This window comes from Carcharodon carcharias, chromosome 7 (assembly GCF_017639515.1).
Source record: "Carcharodon carcharias isolate sCarCar2 chromosome 7, sCarCar2.pri, whole genome shotgun sequence".
Classification (NCBI taxonomy): domain Eukaryota; kingdom Metazoa; phylum Chordata; class Chondrichthyes; order Lamniformes; family Lamnidae; genus Carcharodon; species Carcharodon carcharias.
In genome coordinates, this window is record NC_054473.1 from 98,912,503 (window position 1) to 98,932,873 (window position 20,371).

The following is a 20,371-nucleotide window of genomic DNA, read 5'->3' on the forward strand; positions in this document are numbered from 1 at the left end:
CTCCAAGGCCAATATATCCTTCCTCAGGCATGGGCCCAGAACCGCTCAGGCACGGCCAAATAAACTGTTTCCATGATTTTGGTTGAGGAATACATATTGGGGTGAAGTCTCCTACTCTTCTTCAAAATGTTGCTGTGGGATGTTTTACATGCACCCGAGATGGCAGACAAAGCCCAGTTTTTACATCACATGCAAAATGCACCCTTCTGACAATGTGATAGTCCCCAAATACCACACTGGATTGTTAGCCTGGATTATTGGCTCAATCAAATCTTTAGAATGGGACTTAAACCTGCTGACACTTTAATAATGGACAGCCCAGCAAACAACATGCTTCTTAGAAAGATGGAGAGGCACTGACTACTGAAAAGGTACTTTGGGAGGTTTGGACCTACTGCACTTACTCCCTCTCTTTCTGCAGGGTTTTCTGAGACTCATCCAAACGCAGCTGTAATGCAGTGACTTTGGTGGCATCCTCTTCAATTACAGTCACCTCTTCCCACAGGATGCGGTTCCTCTCGTGGCGGCTGAGTGAAGTACGCGCACTCTGAGTACTGCGCTGGTCCCATGTCTCTGTGTTCTCCTGCTTGTTTTTCATAATGGCTTCCATTAACTCAACCTCCTGCAGAATAAATTAACAAATGATAGCCCAAGGAATAGGTACTCCTACCATAGTAGCTCACTGCTCCTTTAAGCTGCAGACTCAATCCACTCAATATTACTATGGCTCTGAATTAAAGACGTCAAACTCACATTATTTTAGTATAAAAGCAAAATACTGCAGATGCTGGAAATCTGAAACAAAAACAAAAATAGCTGGAAAAACTCAGCAGGTCTGACAGCATCTGCGGAGAGGAGCACAGTTAACGTTTTGAGTCCGTATGACTCTTCAGTCTGTTGTTGGCACATTACTTTCGGTTTCCATTTATTAGAGATGAATACAATACCATCTGCTTCTTCATCTAACACTTTAAGTGCAATAAAGAAGAACTCTTATTTATATCACACCTTTCACAACATGAGGATATCCCAAAGTGCTTTATAGGCATGGAGTTCTTACTGACATATTACAGAAATTAGCATGGACAAAGGGCTGGTTTGCTGACAGGACGGAGAGTATACATAAATGGGTCATATGTGAAGGTGAGAGAAGAGTGGAAATTGGAAGGCAAGCTGATGAACTTTTCCAGTTTCGGGCGAGAGCAGGAGATGGAACCGATACAGTCATCGATGTATCAGGAAAAGAAATGGGGGAGAGGCTCAAAGTACATTTGGAACAAGGAATGTTCTACATACCCTACAAAAAGACAGACAGAGCTAGGACCCAAACGGAGACCCAAAAGCATTGCTTTTTATTTGGAGGAAGTGAGTGGAATTGAAGGAAAAATTCTTCAGGTTGAGAACTAGTTCAGCCAAGCAGATGGTGGAGGGTGGTGGGAGACTGGTCGGGCTTCCATTCAAGGAAGAAGTGGAGAGCCCTCAGAATGTCCTGGTGAGGGATGGAGATGTAAAGGGATTGGGGGTCCATGGTGAAGAGGCAGCTGTTAGGGCCAGGGAACTGGAAATTGTTGAAATGACGTAGGGCATCAGAAGAATCATGAATGTATGTGGGAAGAGTCTGCACAAAGGAAGAGAAAATAAAGTCAAGATAGGAAGAAATCAGTTCGGTGGGGCAGTAACTGGCTGACACAATGGTTCTACCGGGACAGTCCTGTTTGTGGGCTTTGGGAAGGAGGCAGAAGTGAGTTGTGTGGGGTTGGGAGACTATGAGGTTGGAAGCTGTGGAGTGAAAATCTCTAGAGGAAATGAGGTCAGTGACAGTCCTGGAGACAATGGTTTGATGTTCAGTGGTGGGGTCATGGTCCAGGGAGAGGTAGGAGGAAGTGTCTGAGAGTTGGTGCTCAGCCTCTGCAAGGTAGAGGTAAGTATGCCACCATCCTAATTGGCAGGTTTGATAATGAAGTCAGGGTTGGACCTGAGAGAACGGAGTGCAGCAAGTTCAGATGGAGACGGGATAAAGTGAGTGAGGACAGCAGAGAAATTAAGACAGCCAATATCACACAGTTCTCAATGAAAAGATCAAGAGTGGGTAAGAGGCCAGAAGGATGGATTCAGGTGGAGGGAGAATGAATACTGGAGATGGACGAAATTGTCTAATGGTCGGGAGGGTGGGTGACAAACAAGTAAGCAGGAACGCAAAGGTCTTTTGTTAAGTACAGGTCATTCAGAGAGGGGAAGATCAATGAGGTGGGATTAGAAGAAGAGATGGGATCAGAGGGAAGTGAAGAGAAAGATTTGGAGGGGTGCTGGCATCCATGAGTTGTTGGAGGTTGCATTCCTTAACACCTGAAAGGAAAGAGAATAGGGTGTAAAGATGGGACATCATATATCCAACTCAACGGAGACATTCAGAAGTCTAGTTCAAGTCTGCAGTTTGAGAAGTACTCTTGATCTGGACTCGAGCATACAGGAATAATTTCAAAGTTTGCTGTGAATACAAAATTCTGAATTGTAGTAAACAGTGAATAAGATAGTAACAGACTTGAGGAGAGCACAGGCTGACTGTTAAAATGGGTAGACAGGTGATAGATGAAAGCTAACACACAGAAGAGTAAAGTGATACATTCTGGTAGAATAAGGAGAAGAGGCAATATGAACTAACTCGTGCAATTTTTAAAAGGATACAGAAACAGAGTGACTGGGGATTGTGTACACAAATCATTGAAGGTGGCAGGAGAAGCTGAGAAAGCAATTCAAAACATACCGGAGCCTTAGCTCTGTAAGTAGAGACATTGAGGATAAAAACAATGAAGTTATGATAAACCTTGAAGAAACCATTGCTTGTGCCTCGGCTGGAGCATCACGTCCAATTCTGACAACATTTTTGGAAGGATGTGAAGGCATTAGAGGGGGTCCGGAAAAGTTTTATTAGAATAATACCAGGGATGAGGGCCTTCAGTTTCTTTCGAGAGTGGAGATGTTCGGAATGTTTGATATAAAGAGCAGAAAAGTTGAAGAACAGATTTGATCAAGGTGTTCAAAATCATGTAAATCATGATTGAGTAAATAAGAAGAAACCGTTTCCTGTGGCAGAAAGGTTAGTAACCAGAAAACACAGAATGAAAGTAAAACATCAGCTGCAAAAGGACCAGAGGCTGCATAAGAAAGGATTTATTTACATAGTGGGTTACAATATGGAACGTCTGAAAGGGTGATGGAAGACAATTAAATAGTAACATTGAAAAGCAAAATGGATAAATACAAAGAAGGGAAATAATTTACAGAGATAAGGGAAAAGGGCAAGGGAATCAGATTAATTAAACGCAAAAGAGCTACCACAGGCACATTGGGCCGGATAGCCTCCTTCTGGGTTGTAACATTCTATGATGTTGTGTCAAAGACACAAGGACATGTGAGAAAGTAAACCAAACATTGAAGGAGCAGATTCCTATGGTTCCAAACAGTGCCGTGTGGCAATGTTTTCTGATGAACTCTGAATGCTAGAGTGAAGAACTTTAATGCTTAGAGTACTAGAGAGATTAACTTCATTAGTTAGAGTATTAAAGAGATGGAGCTCGATACTTCAACCACTAAAGAGATGAATTTCGACTGAGTATTGGAGATGAACTCAGATAGTTGGAGGATTAGAGAGATGAACTTCAATGGTTAGACTGCTAGAGATGAACTTCGATAGTTAGGGTACTGAGAGAGAAACTTTGATAATCAGAGTAATAGAGATGAACTTCGATAGTTAGGGTACTAGACAGATGAACTCTAATAGGGGAGTCACAGTCTGAGCAAGATGAGCTGTGACTGGGGGAATTCCTGATTTGATGCTTATTATTTTGTTCCAATGAGCGGGTTTATAAGATTGCTATGTTTTTGGAATGTGTCTTTAAATTTAAGGTAAAGTGAGGGGATCACGTGATCTGTTCTGAAGTCTGCCTGTCAGTAAGACAGGATTGCTAGAGATCAAAGAAAGGATTAGATTGTTTTACTGGGAAGAAGTTAAAAAAGATATTTACAGTTGGAGAGAATGGCAAGGGTTTGTGTATTAATATTGAAGACTGAGAGCCTCCAAAGTCCCAGAAAAGTGCTGAGAATACCAGGTTGTAAACAGTTGTGACTTAACCTACCCGTCCACTTGTTTTCAAGATGAAAGAGGGTTCGGCTTTCAAGGATACAAGGCCCATGTGATTCACGTTGCCATAAGGAAGGATGCAAAGGAAGCCATTGTAAAGATCAGGTTACAGGCTCTCCTAGCCCATTAGTGGATATCACAGGTTTTTTTTGAGAGTCTGACTGGATCTGGGAGGGAGGAGCAACTTGAGGCCAAAAAAGTCTCTATCGTTCACTGCTCAGGAATGCAGATAGAAGCTCGCACTCGGATTCAAAAGGTTAAATTTGTGGGGAGTTAAAAGGTGGCTGGGAGAGCTGCCTAGCTTAAGCTGGAGGGAGAGTCTCCAGAAAAAAGTTACCAGACTGAAAAAAGAAAAGAATAAGAGTAAACCCTCGCGAGCGAAGAATCATCTTGGATTGATTCTCGGAAAATAGAATGTCTGCATAAAGGTCAGTGAAAAGTATATCTGTGAAGTGTTTTTTCGGCTGGGAAAGAAGTAAATAGGGGGTATTCCATTCTGTGGTTTAAATTATAAGTTGCCCACAAAGGTAGTGCTTGGTTAATAGTGTCTTAGTCATTTGTTACTGTAAACATCTTAAAATGTGAATTCTTTCAGTTATTAGCTGAGGTTTAAATATCTTTTTCCACAGTTATTGGTCTCCATCGAGATCATAATTTTCTTTGCACTTCCGCTGGAAATCTGTATTGTAATGCTTTCTGCAGCCACATGGTGTCAGTAAATTACATCTTTAGTATTGAAGTTTGTAATATTTTGCAAGTTGATAAGGAAAAGTATTTTTTGAGCCAGAAGGTAGGAACAAATGTGGGAAAATTTTGTGTATTTTCCAAGCATGATTAACTATTTGTACAATGACTTCATTGATGCTACACTGGATAGATAGGAGTGGAACCAGGTAAGAGCAGTCCCACCCAGCTGGACGACAGTAGAGAGGGGTTGGAGGAGGATGGTGTGGTCACTGTGTCAAAGGCTGCAGACAGGTTGAGAAGGACCAGGGAAAGTTTCTTTCTCACAGTCACACAGGATGTCATTAGTGACTTTGATAAGAGCTGTTTCAGTTCTGTAACAGAGGGAGAAACCTGATTGGTCAGATTCAAACATGGAATTCCGGGAAAGATGGGAACAGTTTTGGGAGGCAACAACACATTCAAGGACATCAAGAGGGAAGCGAGGGTAGAGATTGGGCGGGGATTCGCAAAGGCAGAGAGGTCAAGAGTGGGTTTCTGAGAAGGGGAATAGTGGGTGCAGATTTGACAGGATGGGCGACAGTACCTGTAAGAAAAGGGAATTGTTAACAACATCAGCGAACATTGTGGGCTCAGAAGAGACATGGATGGGCAGCAGTTTAGTGCAAATAGGTGTGAGGGAACAGGAGGTGGGTCTCATGGACAAGATGAGATTGGAGAGGGCATGTGGGGAAATAGGAGAGAAACTGGAGAAAGATGCGAGTTCAGGCAGTGGCAGTGACGGCTGATTGGTAAAAAGACGTAAACATTAACACTGGAAACTTCAGGTAAATAAGTGACAAGCCCTTATTAAGCAGTCACAAGCTGCACAAACTGCACCATCACAATGTTTTGAGAACTGACCTTGTTTCTGGAAGTTTTCTCGGTTCCCAGGTCTCGTACTGGTTCCTGCTCTGGATTTAAACTCTCACTCTCCTTCTCAGAGACCAGTTTATTATCCAATGTTTCTTCACCATGCTGACTGCTCTTTGTCCGCTCAGCCTCCAGCCTCAGCTGCTCATTTTCGTTGGACAGTTCCTGTTTTTCACGTTTCACCGTAGTCAGCTCTTTGGTGAGTGCCTCCAGCTTCTGTCTCAGCTGCCTCACTTCCTCCCTGGATTTATTCCTCTCCGCCCGTACCTTGCTCCATTTCTCACGCCAGTTGGCTGTGCAGTCTGACCACCAGCGCATCGTCTTCTCCATCTGGGCTGCCCGCGCCCGAGCTTCCTCCAGCTCTCGCAGTCGTAGCTCCTCACGGCTCTCCCAGTCACCGTCAATGCACAGAGCAAGCTGTGGACTTGGAGTCTGCCCTCCCATCTTGGGAGCTGCTGCCACAGTCTCTGGGCTGCACATCCTTTCAGGCTGCAGGCTGAGGCTTTGCTGGCTGTGGCTGCTCAGTGGTGGTGACTTGTTACACTGTCCCGTCTCCACCACCCGGGAGCCACCACTCTGACTCATCTCAAGGAGAAAATGCTTTCACTCTTAGACAGGCATTACACTCTGCTACTCTCGGAATTGCATTCCCACAGGCAGCCTAGGGAGGGAATAAAGAGACATATTTAAATAATGCACCTTCAGGAAAGGAAACAATCAATTGCTGAACATTGGAGGCTGTTTCTCCAGCAATCTGTGTAGAATAGACTATGTAGATTTGCATTCAAACTACTTACACAATACAATGAGGCCATTCGGACCCTCCAGTCTGTCCTGTTGTTCAATTTGATCATGGTTGATTCGTATCTTAACTTCTTCTATCCACTTTGATTCCATTATTGTTAATACCCTGTAAATTAAAATCTATCCCATTTTCAAAGTTCAGGTGCCCCCTGCTCTGCCCAGCCTCAGCAATCTTGTGTGTATAGGAGTGGAAATTGTTATAGATATTCTAGTTTTTTACAATTCTTTTACTGTGAAGTAATTTATGTCCCGAGGAGCTGAATGATGCTGCATAAATGCAAATTCTTTACTTCTTTTCTCCCTCTAACAACAGGTTACTGTGTATTGAATGTGCAGGCCCTTCGGCAATCAGCTTCCTGTCAGCTCTGGGGAAAATTCTGATAACACAATGAGATCCAAAATGTTCTGTTATGATGTGCATGTACCTTTAAGGAAGTGTATTTAAGTGCTGTCAATCACTACCACTAAGATAGGATGTGATGTCATCATCCTATGACTTTGTACTCGGAATACAGCAGCAGATGTCGAAGTCAGACATGTTAATACAACCTTGTAGCTAACATTGTGTGTATAATAATCTTATCTGCAAATAAAGAACCCACTTCATTGTTTCACCAATCCTTGGTCATATGATTGGTGCACTTACATCAAAGAGAAGAACGTAACACTAAACTGAACAACTCCCTGAAACTTGAAAACACAGCACAATGATGTACCAGACTTTGAGAGTATGGGAAAGTTTTAAAATTATTGTTTCTCTCCAAATTTGCACCAATGTTGCAACTCAGGATATTGGCAGATGCAAACCTGTTAATAGCAAAAAGGGACATGGTACAACAATAGTCTGTTTAATGGAGACAATCCCAAGCACAAGATAGACTGATCTACATTTCCTGATGAATAAGCTGATCTTTCCCCTTCCCTGATGAAGTCTGACAGTACACCAATCCAGCATGTTATCTATAGCACCAGAGAACATGAAAAGGAAGACATTATGATTTAGTCAATGATAATAATCTCACTCAGCAGCATCTCACACTCCTAACAATGCCAACTCCAGGTGAGCGCAAAAAGACCCAGAAAAAATAATGTGGTCAATTTAGAAAGAAATCTCAGACAAATTCTCCTCAACTCCTTAAAATAGACTACCTCAGATACATCACTTATGTACGGCGCTTACTAGGATTACTAAACGAAAACTCCAGTTCTCCTCCCCACCCTCCCAGAGGGGCCCAGTAAAGGCTGCTTCTGTTTATCAAGTGGATCATAAAGGGCACAAACTTCATTCACTGCTTTATGTCTCTCACTTTATTTTCATTCTTTCTCTGATCCAGCCTCCTGTAATCTTGGTCTTACAGTATGCTTTAAAAAGGAGGAAATTACCTCTTCGCATTGCACAGGTAGATAACTTACCCGACAGCAGGTCAAACTGAGGAGGAAGAACAATAATGGAGAGTGTTAGGGATGAATTGCCCCCTCCACAATTTGTAGGTTTCTGTTTCTCACGTGTCGGTGCAGACTCGATGGGCAGAAGGGCCTCTTCTGCACTGTGAGATTCTGTGATTTTGCGAATGAATACACACACTTTATATTCCCCTAATGCAGAAGCTCCTCTGCGCCTTAGTCTGCTTGCTGTTCAATGATTTTCAAATGGAGACAGTGCACACTAAACCACTCGTGCTGTACAGTGCAGTGATATCCTTTGCACCTCACAAGTGTCAGGCAATGACCATCTCCAACAAGACAAAATCTAACCATCGCCCCTTGACATTCAACGGCATTGCTATCACTGAATCCCCACTATCAACATCCTGGGGGTCACCATTGACCAGAAACTGAACTGGACTAGCCATATAAATATTGCGACTACAAGAGCAGGTCAGAGGCTAGGAATCCTGCAGTGAGTAACTCACCTCCTGACTCCCCAAAGCCCATCCACCATCTACAAGGAACAAGTCAGGAGTGTGATGGAATACTCCCCACTTACCTGGATAAGTGCAGTTCCAACAACATTCAAGAAGCTTGACACCAACCAGGACAAAGCAGCCTGCTTGATTGCCACCACATCCACAAATATTCACTCCGTCCACCACTGACGCACAGTGACAGCAGTGTGCACCATCTACGAGATGCACTGCAGGAACTCATCAAGGCTCCTTCGACAGCATCTTCCAAACCCATGACCACTACCATCTAGAAGGACAAGGGCAACAGATACATGGAAACACCACCAGCTGGAAGTTCCCCTCCAAACCACTCACCATCCTGACTTGGAAATATATCGCTGTTCCTTCACTGTCGCTGGGTCAAAATCCTGGAACTCCCTCCCTGACAGCACTGTGGGTGTACCTACACCATGTGGACTGTAGTGGTTCAAGAAGGCAGCTCACCACCACCTTCTCAAGGGCAACTAGGGATGGGCAATAAATGCTGGCCTTAAAGCTCAGATCCCACGAAAGAATTTTAAAAATTGTATAGTATGACCGTAGTTATAAATTCTCTCCATATCACAGCTTTAATGCCTGCATTGTTGTAGTAATTAAAGAGTCTTACATTACACTACATTCTTTAACACTGGTGTGTGATAATTTTAACAGTCAGGTTCCATATGTGTACTGACAACACTCAGATCTACCTCACCAACACTCTCGTCCCCTCCACTGCCTCAGTGCTGTGCTTCCAGCTTGATGTAGCTGAGATGTTTTCCTCTGGGAAGACCAAAGCCATTGCCTTCAGTCCCCATAATTACTTTTGTTCTCTAGCCACTGACTTCATCCCTCTCCCTCTCAGATGGTAACCATCTGAGGCTGAACTAGGCTATTTACAAACTTGGAGTTCTATCTGACCCCAAGATAATCTGTTATACCTAATCCATCAGCATCGCCTAACTTTGTCCCAGCTTCAACTCGTCTGCTGTTAAAACCTGCATTCAGGCTTTTGGTACCTTTAGAATTGACCATCTGTACCCACTCCTTGCCAGTGTCCTACCTTCCACCTGCCGTAAACTTCAGCTCATCCAAAACTCACTAATTCAGATCAAGTCCCATTCTCCCAAAACTCCCACACAGTTTGACCTCTCAGCCCAACACTACTCCAATTTTAAAATTCACAACCTAGCATTTAAATCCCTCCATGTCCTTACTCCTCCCTATCTCTGAAACCTCCTCAAGCCCCACAACCCTCCGAGATCTCTGTACTCCTCGAGCTCTGGCATCCTGTGGATCCTCCACTTCCTTCATCCCACCACAGCTGGCTATGCCTTCAGCCACTCAGACCTGAAACTGTGGAATTCCTTTCCTAAACCACACTACCTCTCCACTTCTCTCTTCTCCTTGAAGGTGCCCTCTAAAGCAAACTTCTTTCACCACTAACATCTCCTTATGTAGCTCAGCGTCAAATTTCAGTTGATTACACTCCAAAACTCTTGGGACAGCTCAGTACAAACAGTCACTTGGTCATACAGGACATGAATCTTGCCAAAAAGAGAGACATGTTGTTGAAGTTTTTTGTCTTGCACTCATCAGGACAAACACAAGAATGCCAAATTTCAAATAATCATAATTTATATGACAGGATAAAAGGGTGCTGATGTGGGGTGACCATCTCGAATGAATTAAGATGAGGGTCACTTGTATTTTGTGGGGGTGGGGAATGCCTGTGACTATGAGAGCAGGGGAAGTGTGGGGGGTGGGGGTGGGGGGGGGGTGGTGGGCAGAGAACCTGCTGGTGACAAAAAGGGTGGGGGCAGGGAGTGGCAGAGAAATAGTTAGAGTGCTGGTATGGCTTCTACAAATGATACTTAATTCATTGAATAATTAAGGAATGCCAGCACAGATTTAAGGGAAAATTGAGTTTAACTAACTTCCTTGAATTTTTTGATGAGGTGATAAGAGAGCAGTAGAAGGACTTGGAGGTATATGTGTAAACATGCCATTGAATGTGGCAGGACAGGTTGAGATAGTGGTTAATAAGGCCTACTGGATTCTGGGCTGTGTTAATAGGGGCTGAGAGTACAAATGCAATGAGATTATGGTCACCCTGTATAAAACACTGGTTCAGCCTCAGCTGGGGTACTCTGTCCAGTTCTGGGCACCACACTTTAGAAAAGATGTAAAGACATTGGAGAGAGTGCAGAAAAGTTTCCTGAGAATGGTTCCAGGGATGAGGAACTTCAGTTACATTGATAGATTGGAGAAGGTGAGACTGTTTTGTTTGGAGAAGGGAAGTTGAGAGGAGATTTGATAGAGGTATTCAAAATCATGAGGGTTCTAGACAGAGTAGATAGGGAGAAACTATTCCCATTCCCAGAGGACACAGATTTAAGGTGATTGACAAGAAGCGACAGCAACATGAGGAGAAACTTCTTCACACAGCGAATGGTGAGGGTCTGGAATGCGCTGCCTGAGAGTGTTGGGGAGACAGGATCAATCAAGGCATTGAAAAAGGAATGAGATTATTATCTGAAAAGGGGAACATACAGGACAATGGGAAAAACATGGTGCAGTGACACTTTTCTTTCAGGAAGCCAGCACAGACGTGATGAGCTGAATGGCCTTGTTCTGCACTGCACCCATTCTCTGATTCTAAGTGGCATGGGGAGAATCACATTATTCAAGCAGCTTGAGATCAGCAGATTTTATTCTGTTCAGAATTATTCCCAAATGACACTGCATGTCCACAACAGTTTGAAATGTTACAGTTTTACAGGCAATTGGACACATCATCTTTTAGAGTACTGTTTAATGTGTCAGCCACAGGGAGGCGCTGATCCTTGGAAAAGACCAAAGCTCCTCAGCTGATCTGGGCATTCTCACTCCTCCTCCCCCCATGTCCCGTCAGATCTTCTCCCAGAACGAGAGAAAGATAACATTCACATAATGGCTCGTCTTTTATTCACACAGTCCTCCAGATAGTTTAAAATATTAATTTGCAATAGATGGGGCGAACTATACAATACTCTCCCGCAGCAGCCTTTTAAATATATTTTCTATATATTGCCTTAAACACAAGTCATCAGGGTCAATCCTTCTAGTATTTCTCTCCATTAACCCAAACCCCTCCCTCCCTCCCAAACACACTTTGCTCATTAACATGAACAGTGACAACAACCAAAATACAATTTGTGTTTGTCAGCTTTCTGGGCCTGCCAACATCTAGTTTACTCTCACTCCGCAGTGGGATAGATGCTCTGACATTTATAGTCACTTTCTCAGAGGGTGTGTGTTTTGCAGCTACAGTGCCGTCCCTTTAAGCTCAGTTTTGTTGGATTCAAAGAATCCATTCAAAGTTTCAAGCCAGCAAGTTTCCAATTCAGGCTTGCTTAACAAATTCACTTCAGATGGAGCAGTCTAATGTGCTTTCCTCGACATGCCAGTTGAGAAATCTGCTAACAGGTTCTCCACTGCTGTCTACTACAGGCCTATTTTCACCAGTCAATATACACGTTGGGATTCATATAGCTCCATAGGCTAAAAGATCAGCCTTATCAACAATTTTGCAAATAGGTTCCTGACCATTTGGTCACCCTGCAGCTTGACGCAGGAATACAGCACACCAATGGCTATCCTGCAGGACAATGGCTATCCTGATCAGATAACTGTTCACTGTGTATTGTGCTAACTTGCAAAGGGGCTAAAGGCCACCATGTTCAAACCTGAAAAGTGCCAGGTCCACCTCAGATAAACTGGAAAAGCAAAGTATTTGAAAAAATTGAACAACAGGTTAAATAAACCATTTCACACTGCTACCATGCAGTGGCTACACAAGTGATAGTTACTACTAGCAGTATGCTGTTGTCAGTCCAGAAAGATGTTCTGCCTACCACATGATTGAGCAACGTTGCGTGTGAATGTCAGTGCCTGTGTGATGCCAGGCTGTACATCACAATGATTGACTGATCAAATCAAACAAGCCAGAGGGGCTGGACTATAGGGCCCAGGCCACTGGAAGCTCCTTCTGAAGTAGAGGTTGTAACAAGTCTAAAAGAAAAGGGACATAGATTCAAGATAAGTGGCAGAAGGTGTAGGGGGACATGAGGAAGAACTTTTTTACGCAGAGGATAGTGGGTGTCTGGAATTCACTGCCAAGTTGGTGGTAGAAGTAGAAACCCTAAACTCTTTTAAAAAGTACCTGGATCTGCACCTTAAGTGCTGTAAGCTGCAGGGCTATGGGCCGGGTGCAGGAAGGTGGGATTAGAAAAGGCACCTAGGTGTCCTCGGGCTGGCATGGACAAGATGGGCCAAATAGTCTCCTTCTGTGCTGTAAATTTTCTATGGTTCTATGGAAGGGTGGGTGCAGAAGAGGCCAGAGAGAGAGAAAGCAGGCTTTGAGCTCACGTTTAGAGTTAGAAGAGGTTGCAGAGGTAGAAATAACCTTTTAATCGTAAAAACTGTTCTCAATCTCCTCTCTGCTTGCATAAATGAAAAATCAGAAGACCACACATTACTACATTATGCTGATTGAGAACACCATTACTGAACTGTTATTACAGCATACCAAAAATATCGTACAGTGATAACACCATCACTAGACAGCAGAGAGCACTGGGAGTCTCTGAACATGACCACAACAAAGTCATGAAGCAGCAAGAGGAAATCTCTTCATTCCAGCTTCACTAATTAGAATTGCCCCGACTTTACAGCAGAGCGCAAGAGGATACAGTGCTACTATCACACCAACTTCAATACAGTACATTACAAACAAGCAATACTATTACATTCATAAAACACTGTGCCCTCGGGCTGTACAGCTCAAAATGAATATATGCATTGAATACTAATTGTATTATAATTGTATTGAAGCACCTCAGAATGCAACATGATGTATGTTGATCATTCCAATACCATTGTCTGATTGTCTGCACTAACCATATTGAAATGATGTAATATTCATTGATTGTATTGATGCACCTTGTGATACATGTGTAAAAGTTGAATCTGATTGTACTTTTGTAATGGTGATTTTGAAATGGTTTGGAATGTTCTTCCAGATATGAATAAAGTATATTTTAAAAAAAACACTGTGCAAAGTGGAATCAAACTGTTTTCATCAAACAGCACAAGGAAGGCAGACTAAACAGAAACATGATTTCTCATTACCCGAGCTGAGTGTGACATCGTTGCTGTTATTCACTGGGAGTGCTGCTTCTTCAGGGTCCTGGAGCGAGCTTTCAATATAGATGTAATACACCACAGTAACTGGAAACTACTGCAAAGATTTCTAAGAATTTTCATGCATCATCGTTACCATGCTGTACTGACAGGCAACTGCATCTTCAAAGTCACTGTTTGCATTCCTTCAATATGACTCACTTAGCAATATGCTTTCTGCTTATAAAGCTGATTATTCAATCCTTTCTCTCCCCCTTAATATCAGACAACACATGGGCATCAGCAGCATTTCATGTTAAAAAGTGCTTCCAGTAAGGTGACAGGTTTGTAAAATACTCAGTTCCATATATATGATAAATATGGGGAGTCGGTGGGGAGGGAGCAGGCATGGTAAAGCTTTGAGATGTATAAAAGATATAGAAAGAAAATTTAGAGAGATAAATTAGGAAAGCAAGGAGGGCTATGAGAAATGACTGGTGGTCAATATAAAGAGAAACATTAAGGAGTTTTTATTAGCACATAAGAAGTGTTTAAGGAGAGAAACGAACGTGGTTGTGCTGCCAAATTCTTAACCACAAGGCCAGAAAATGGCAAAAAGGAAAGACTTGCATGACCACTGGACATCCCGAAACACTTTCCAACTGAAGAAGTACTTCCAAAGTGTCATCACTGTAATGTAAGAAACAGGGCACAGTTCGTGCACAGCAAGCCCCCAACGTTATACATAACCATTTGTGATGTTGATTGAGGGATAAACATTGGCCAGGGCATCAGGGATAACTCCACTGCTCTTCTTCGAAATATTACCATGAGATCATTTCGATCAATCTGAGATCAGGTTTAAACCTTGGTTTAAAGTTGCATCTGAAAGATGGCACCTCTGACAATGCAGCACACCCTCAGTACTACACTGGAGTGTAGCCTAGATTCCTCTACTCACATCCTGGAGGGGGACTCAAACCCATGACCTTCGGAGTCACAGACGAGGGCACCACCCACTGAGCCAGAGCTGTCACACCAATGTCACAACCTCCAGACCATGAACTCTGTCCTGCATTTTGATTTTTTTTGCCAAGAGCCAGAGTGTATCTTGTTTTCATGCTTTTGCTTATTCTGCCATTAACACTTAATCTGGACCAATGTTTTGTTTCTTTACAACAACCATTCCCACTCCTTTTGCTCCAAAGCACCTTTGTTCTTTAATCTTTCCTGCCCTCTAACCTATCCCTGATCTTCCCATTTGTTCCACTTCCCCTCCCCCCATTTTCAACAAGAAAACCCATCACATTTCTACTTCAGCCTGAAGAAGTCAGGCATATTCGAAACGTTAACTCTGTTTCTCTCTCCACAGATGCTGCCAGAACTGCTGAGTTTGTCCAGCATTTTCTGTTTTTATTTCAGATTTCCAGCATCTGCAGCATTGTTTTTATCTTAATGTTTAATTCACTGCCACTCCTCTTCCAGGAATGCCTACCTTGAAGAACTACTGCTCTTCTCTCTGACAGGATTTTCATTTGTCTCTTTCACCCTGTTCACCTTCATTGCTTTCCATTTCTCTCCTGGTGTTTGATAAGGTGTTCACCAAAACTCGCTTTCACAGCCATATTTCCTTCCTCAGTTACTGTCTCCGTCTCTGACTTACCCCATGTGGATTCCAACTGAAGTTCCATCCCTCGTGTTTCGAATCCACCCAGGATTACAGGTTCTTGCCGCATCCTGAAGTCCACACTCAGTGCCATGTGCCGCCATATCAACACACTCGATTTCTCCCTCCAGCAGCACCACCTCACCCTATCTCAAAGCTGTCCTTGTCCCCAGTTTCATTTAATTCTTTGCTCCCTGATGTCTGAACAAGAAACTTTCTCTCTGGGAAATGGGGAGGGTACAGGCTCAACATGTTCCCTCTTGGGTAATAGGAAGGAGTAACAAGCCCAGAGAACCATGGATGACCACAGATATCCAGGTTACGATGAGAAGGAAAAGAGAGGCTTTTAGCAAGTACAAGGGAAGCAAATCAGCAGAGGCATTGGTGGAGTACAGACAGTGCAGGGTGGAGCTTAAGAAAGCAATTAGGAGAGCAAAGAGGGGATATGAGAAGTTTCTGGCTGGTAAAAGTTGGGAAAATCCCCAAGATATTCGAGAAGTTATATCAATGGGAAGAGGATAACCAGGGAAAGAGTAGGGCCCATAAGGGGCCAATCTATGGGTGGAGCCAGAGGACATCGCTAGATAGTTGAATGAATACTTCACATCCGTCTTCACCCAAGAGAATGAGGATGAAGGTATCGAACTCGGGGAGAGAGACTGCAAGGTTCTTATGCAATGACAAAGTATTGGATGTGTTGGCAGGCTTAAAAGTGGACAAATCTCCAGGTCCGGATGATTTGTGTCCCTGACTGCTGAGGGAGGCAAGGGAGGAGATTGCAGGGGCTCTGACCCAAATTTTTAATTCCTCTCTGGCCACGGTGGAGGTGCCAGAGAATTGGAGAACAGCTAATGTGGTTCCGCTATTTAAGAAGGGTTTTGGAGATAAGCCAGGGAACTACAGGCCAGTGAGTCTCACGTCAGTGGTAGGGAAATTATTGGAGAAATTTCTGAAGGAGAGTATCTATCTCCACCTGGAGAGGCAAGGTTTGATCATGGATAGTCAGTATGGCTTTGTCAGAGGGAGGTCATGCCTAACAAATTTAATTGACTTTTTTGAGGTGACCAGGTGTGTAGATGAGGGTACTGCAGTTTATATGGATTTCAGCAAAGCCTTTGACAAGGTCCCACATGGGAGACTTATAAAGAAGGCAAATGCACATGGGATACAGAGTAATTTGATAAGGTGGATTCAGAATTGGCTTTGTTGTAGGAGGCAGAGGGTGATGACAGAAGGATGCTTTAGTGACTGGAAGCCCGTGTCCAATGGCGTACCACAGGGATCTGTGCTGGGTCCCCTATTATTTGTTATTTATATAAGCGACATAGATGACTATTTGGGGCGTAGGATTAGTAAGTTTGCAGATGATACAAAGATTGGCCGAGTGGTTAACAGAGAGGTTGAGTGTCTTGGGCTACAGGAAGATATAGAAGGGATGGTCAAATGGGCAGATAAGAGGCAGATGGAATTTAACCCTGAAAAGTGTGAGGTGATATACTTTGGAAGGAGTAATTTGACAAGGAAGTATTCAATGAACGGCATGGCACTAGGAAGCTCTGAGGAACAAAGGGACCTTGGTGTGTGTGTCCATAGATCTCTGAAGGCAGAGGGGCACATTAGTGGGGTGGTGAAAAAGTCATATGGGACACATGCCTCTATCAGTCGAGGCATAGATTACAAAAGTAGGGAGGTCATGTTGTAGTTGTATAGAACCTTGGTGAGGCCACAGCTGGAGTACTGTGTGCAGTTCTGGTCGCCACATTATAGGAAGGATGTGATTGCACTGGAGGGGGTGCAGAGGAGATTCACCAGGATGTTGCCTGGGATGAAACATTTAAGTTATGAAGAGAGGTTGGATAGACTTGGGTTGTTTTCGTTGGAGCGGAGAAGACTGCGGGGCGACCTGATCGAGGTATACAAGATTATGAGGGGCATGGACAGGGTGGATAGGGAGCAGCTGTTCCCCTTAGTTGAAGGGTCAGTCACGAGGGGACACAGGTTCAAGGTGAGGGGCAGGAGGTCTAGGGGGGATGTGAGGAAAAACGTTTTTACCCAGAGGGTGGTGACGGTCTGGAATGCGCTACCTGAGAGGGTGGAGAAGGTGGGTTGCCTCACATCCTTTAAAAAGTACCTGGATAAGCACTTGGCATGTCATAACATTCAAGGCTATGGGCCAAGTGCTGGAAATGCGATTAGGTAGGTACGTCAGGTGTTTTTCACATGTCGGTGCAGACTTGATGGGCCGAAGGGCCTCTTCTGCACTGTGATTCTGTGTGACTGATTCCTTTCAGATGTGAAGGAACGCAAGCTCCAACTTATTGATACCAATGTCTCCCTGGATTCTTCTTTCCCTTCCCTCTGACCCCAGCCCTTGTTCTAATCCCAGCCTTTGCCGTGGATTCACTATGCCCCCTGACTTTCCCCTCTCTGACACTGAACAATCTGTGCTCAGCAAAGGACTCCATTTTATCCCGTCATACCCCCACCTCAATGAATTTCGGGCTCGGCATGATGTTGAACTCTTCTTCTGCCACATTTGCCGCAGTCCTCTCCACAACCATAGGACCCTTTCACCTGTCTCCACCTGGACCCCTCCCTTTGGCCTCTTACCCACTCTTAATCTTTTCACTTTCGGTGAGATATCAACTGTCTGAATTTCTCTGCTCCCCTCACTCACTCAAAACTTGCTGCACTCAGTTCTCTCAGGTCCAACCCTCACATGGTTATCAAACGTGCCGACGAGAGTGGTGCTGTTGTTGTCTGGTGTACCGACCTCCGCCTTGCAGAGGCTGAGCACCAACTCTGAGACATTTCTTCCTACCTCCCTCTGGACCAGGATCTTCCTTCCACAGCTTCCAACCTCATCTCCAAACCCTGCACAACACACTTCTACCTACTTCCCAAAATCCACAAACCGGGCTGTCCCGGTAGACCCATCATCAGAACTGACTTCTTCCTATCTGACTATATTTTTTCTTGTCTTGTCCAGACTCCAAAAAATAAAAGCTCATGGTATTGGGGTAACATATTGGCATGGATAGAACATTGACTAGCTAACAGGAAGCAGAGAGTAGACATAAATGGGTCTTTTTCAGGTTGGCAAGATATAATGAGTGGCATGCCAGAGGGATCAGTGCTGGGACCTCAACTCTTTACAATTTATATAAATGACTTGGATGAAGGGGTTGAAGGGTTGGTTGCTAAATTTGCTGATGACACAAAGTTAAGTAGAAAAGTAAGTTGTGAAGAGGACATAAGGAGGCTACAAAAAGATATAGATAGGTTCAGTGAGTGGGCAAAGACTTCGCAATTGGAGTATATGTGAAATTGTCCATTTTGACAGGAATAATAAAAGAGAGGCATATTATCTAAATGGTGAGAGATTGCAGCACTCTGAGGTGCAGAGGGATCTGGGTGTCCTAGTGCAGGAATCATAAAAGGTTAGTATGCAGGTACAGCAGATAATTAGGAAAGGTAATAGAATGTTATCATTTATAGCCAGAGAAATTGAATACAAAGTAGGGAGGTTATGCTTCAGGGCACTAGTGAGACCACATTAAGAGTACTGTGCACAGTATTGGTCACCTTATTTAAGGGAGGATGTAAATGCGTTCGAAGCAGTTCAGAGAAGGTTTACCAAACTAATACCTGGAATGGGTGGGCCGTCTAATGAGGAAAGATTGGACAGACTTGTACCTGCTGGAGTTTAGGAGCGTAAGAGGCAACTTGATCGAAAAATATAGGATTCTGAGGGGCCTTGACAGGGTGGGTGTGGAGAGAATGTTCCCTCTTGTGGAAAAATCTAGAACTAGGGTTCACTGTTTAAAATTAAGGGGTCACCCATTTAAAACAGAGAGGAGGAGAATTTTTATTATCAGAGTTGAGTGTCTTTGGAACACTCTTCCCAAAAAGGCGGTAGAAGCAGAATCTTTGAATGTTTTTAAGGCAGAGCTGGATAAATTCTTGGTAGGCAAGGGGGTGAGAGGTTATTGGGGGTAGGTGGGATGCAGATTTCAGGTTACTATCAGATCAGCCATTAAATCTGATCAGCCATGATCTTATGAAATGACAGAGCAGGCTCGAGGGGCTGAATGGCTTACTCCTGCTCCTTATTCATATGTTCTTCTCACCTACATTCATGATTCTACGGATGCCCTCTGTCATTGCAACAATTTCCAGTTTCCTGGCCCTAAACATCTGCTCTTCACTGTGGATGTCCAATCTCTCTACACCTCCATCCCCCACCAGGATAGTCAGAGGGCTCTCCACTTCATCCTTGAACAGAGGCACAAACAGTACCCAGAAGCTCTCACCAGAAGCTGTAAAAAATAATCACTTTTGCTTCCAGTTTCCTCTCCCACCTTTACATGATCCATCTCCAACACATCCCTTTCTTGACTTCTTGGTCTCCATTTCCGGGGATAAGCTGTCTACTGTAACAACTCACTGGGGATAGTGCGCTGTAATATCAAGCCCTACTGCTCCCTGAGCCGTGACAAGTGTGAAAAGTTTGATTAGACCACCAAATTGCCCAATTCTACCTAACTGTTTAATCTAGGTTAACAGAGTACGAGCAAGTTTGTAAACTTAACAAGTAAATAACTGTATTAAACAAATAGTCTTTAACTAGTGGCAAAAGAGAGAAATATTTACTGCTAACTTTTAACTCTGTAATCTAAACTTTATCCTTTTTAGCCCCTGTACACACACACACACACACACACACACACACACACACACACACACACACACACACACACACACACACACACACACACACACACACACACACACACACACACACACAAAACATAGATTTTAAATTCAATTGCACCAATCCAGAGTACAGGATTAGATAGGTTGATTCTGATTGATGTTTTCCCAAATTCCTTGCAGTTCATTGTTAATGATGGTCAAGATGGTCTTCCAGCACTTTCAGTCTGTAGTTCACTGGTTGAAAGCTTTCTTCTCAATGTCTCTACTGGTGATTTTCCCCTTTTCCTCTTGACAGGGGGTTTTTCAGAGAGAGCAGATTACAGAGATATGAAGAAAAAGTCAGCTAGCTAGCCTTGTAGA

At 43.6% G+C, this 20,371-nt stretch overlaps 1 protein-coding gene across 2 annotated transcripts in view; it reads right to left on the minus strand.

The window, feature by feature from the left end:
* ccdc102a (coiled-coil domain containing 102A) overlaps positions 1-20,371 on the minus strand; it is a 655,386-nt gene that overhangs the window by 569,019 nt on the left and 65,996 nt on the right. The window contains exons 1-3 of one of the 2 annotated variants that reach the window (XM_041191510.1): positions 6,535-6,626; positions 5,729-6,398; positions 405-622 (exon numbers count right to left, since the gene is read on the minus strand). In XM_041191510.1, the coding sequence (XP_041047444.1) occupies positions 405-622; positions 5,729-6,322 (812 nt within the window). In that variant the 5' untranslated portion in view covers positions 6,323-6,398; positions 6,535-6,626. Of the gene's footprint in view, positions 1-404; positions 623-5,728; positions 6,399-6,534; positions 6,627-20,371 lie in introns of those variants that run through there. The other variant, XM_041191511.1, reaches the window with a different exon arrangement.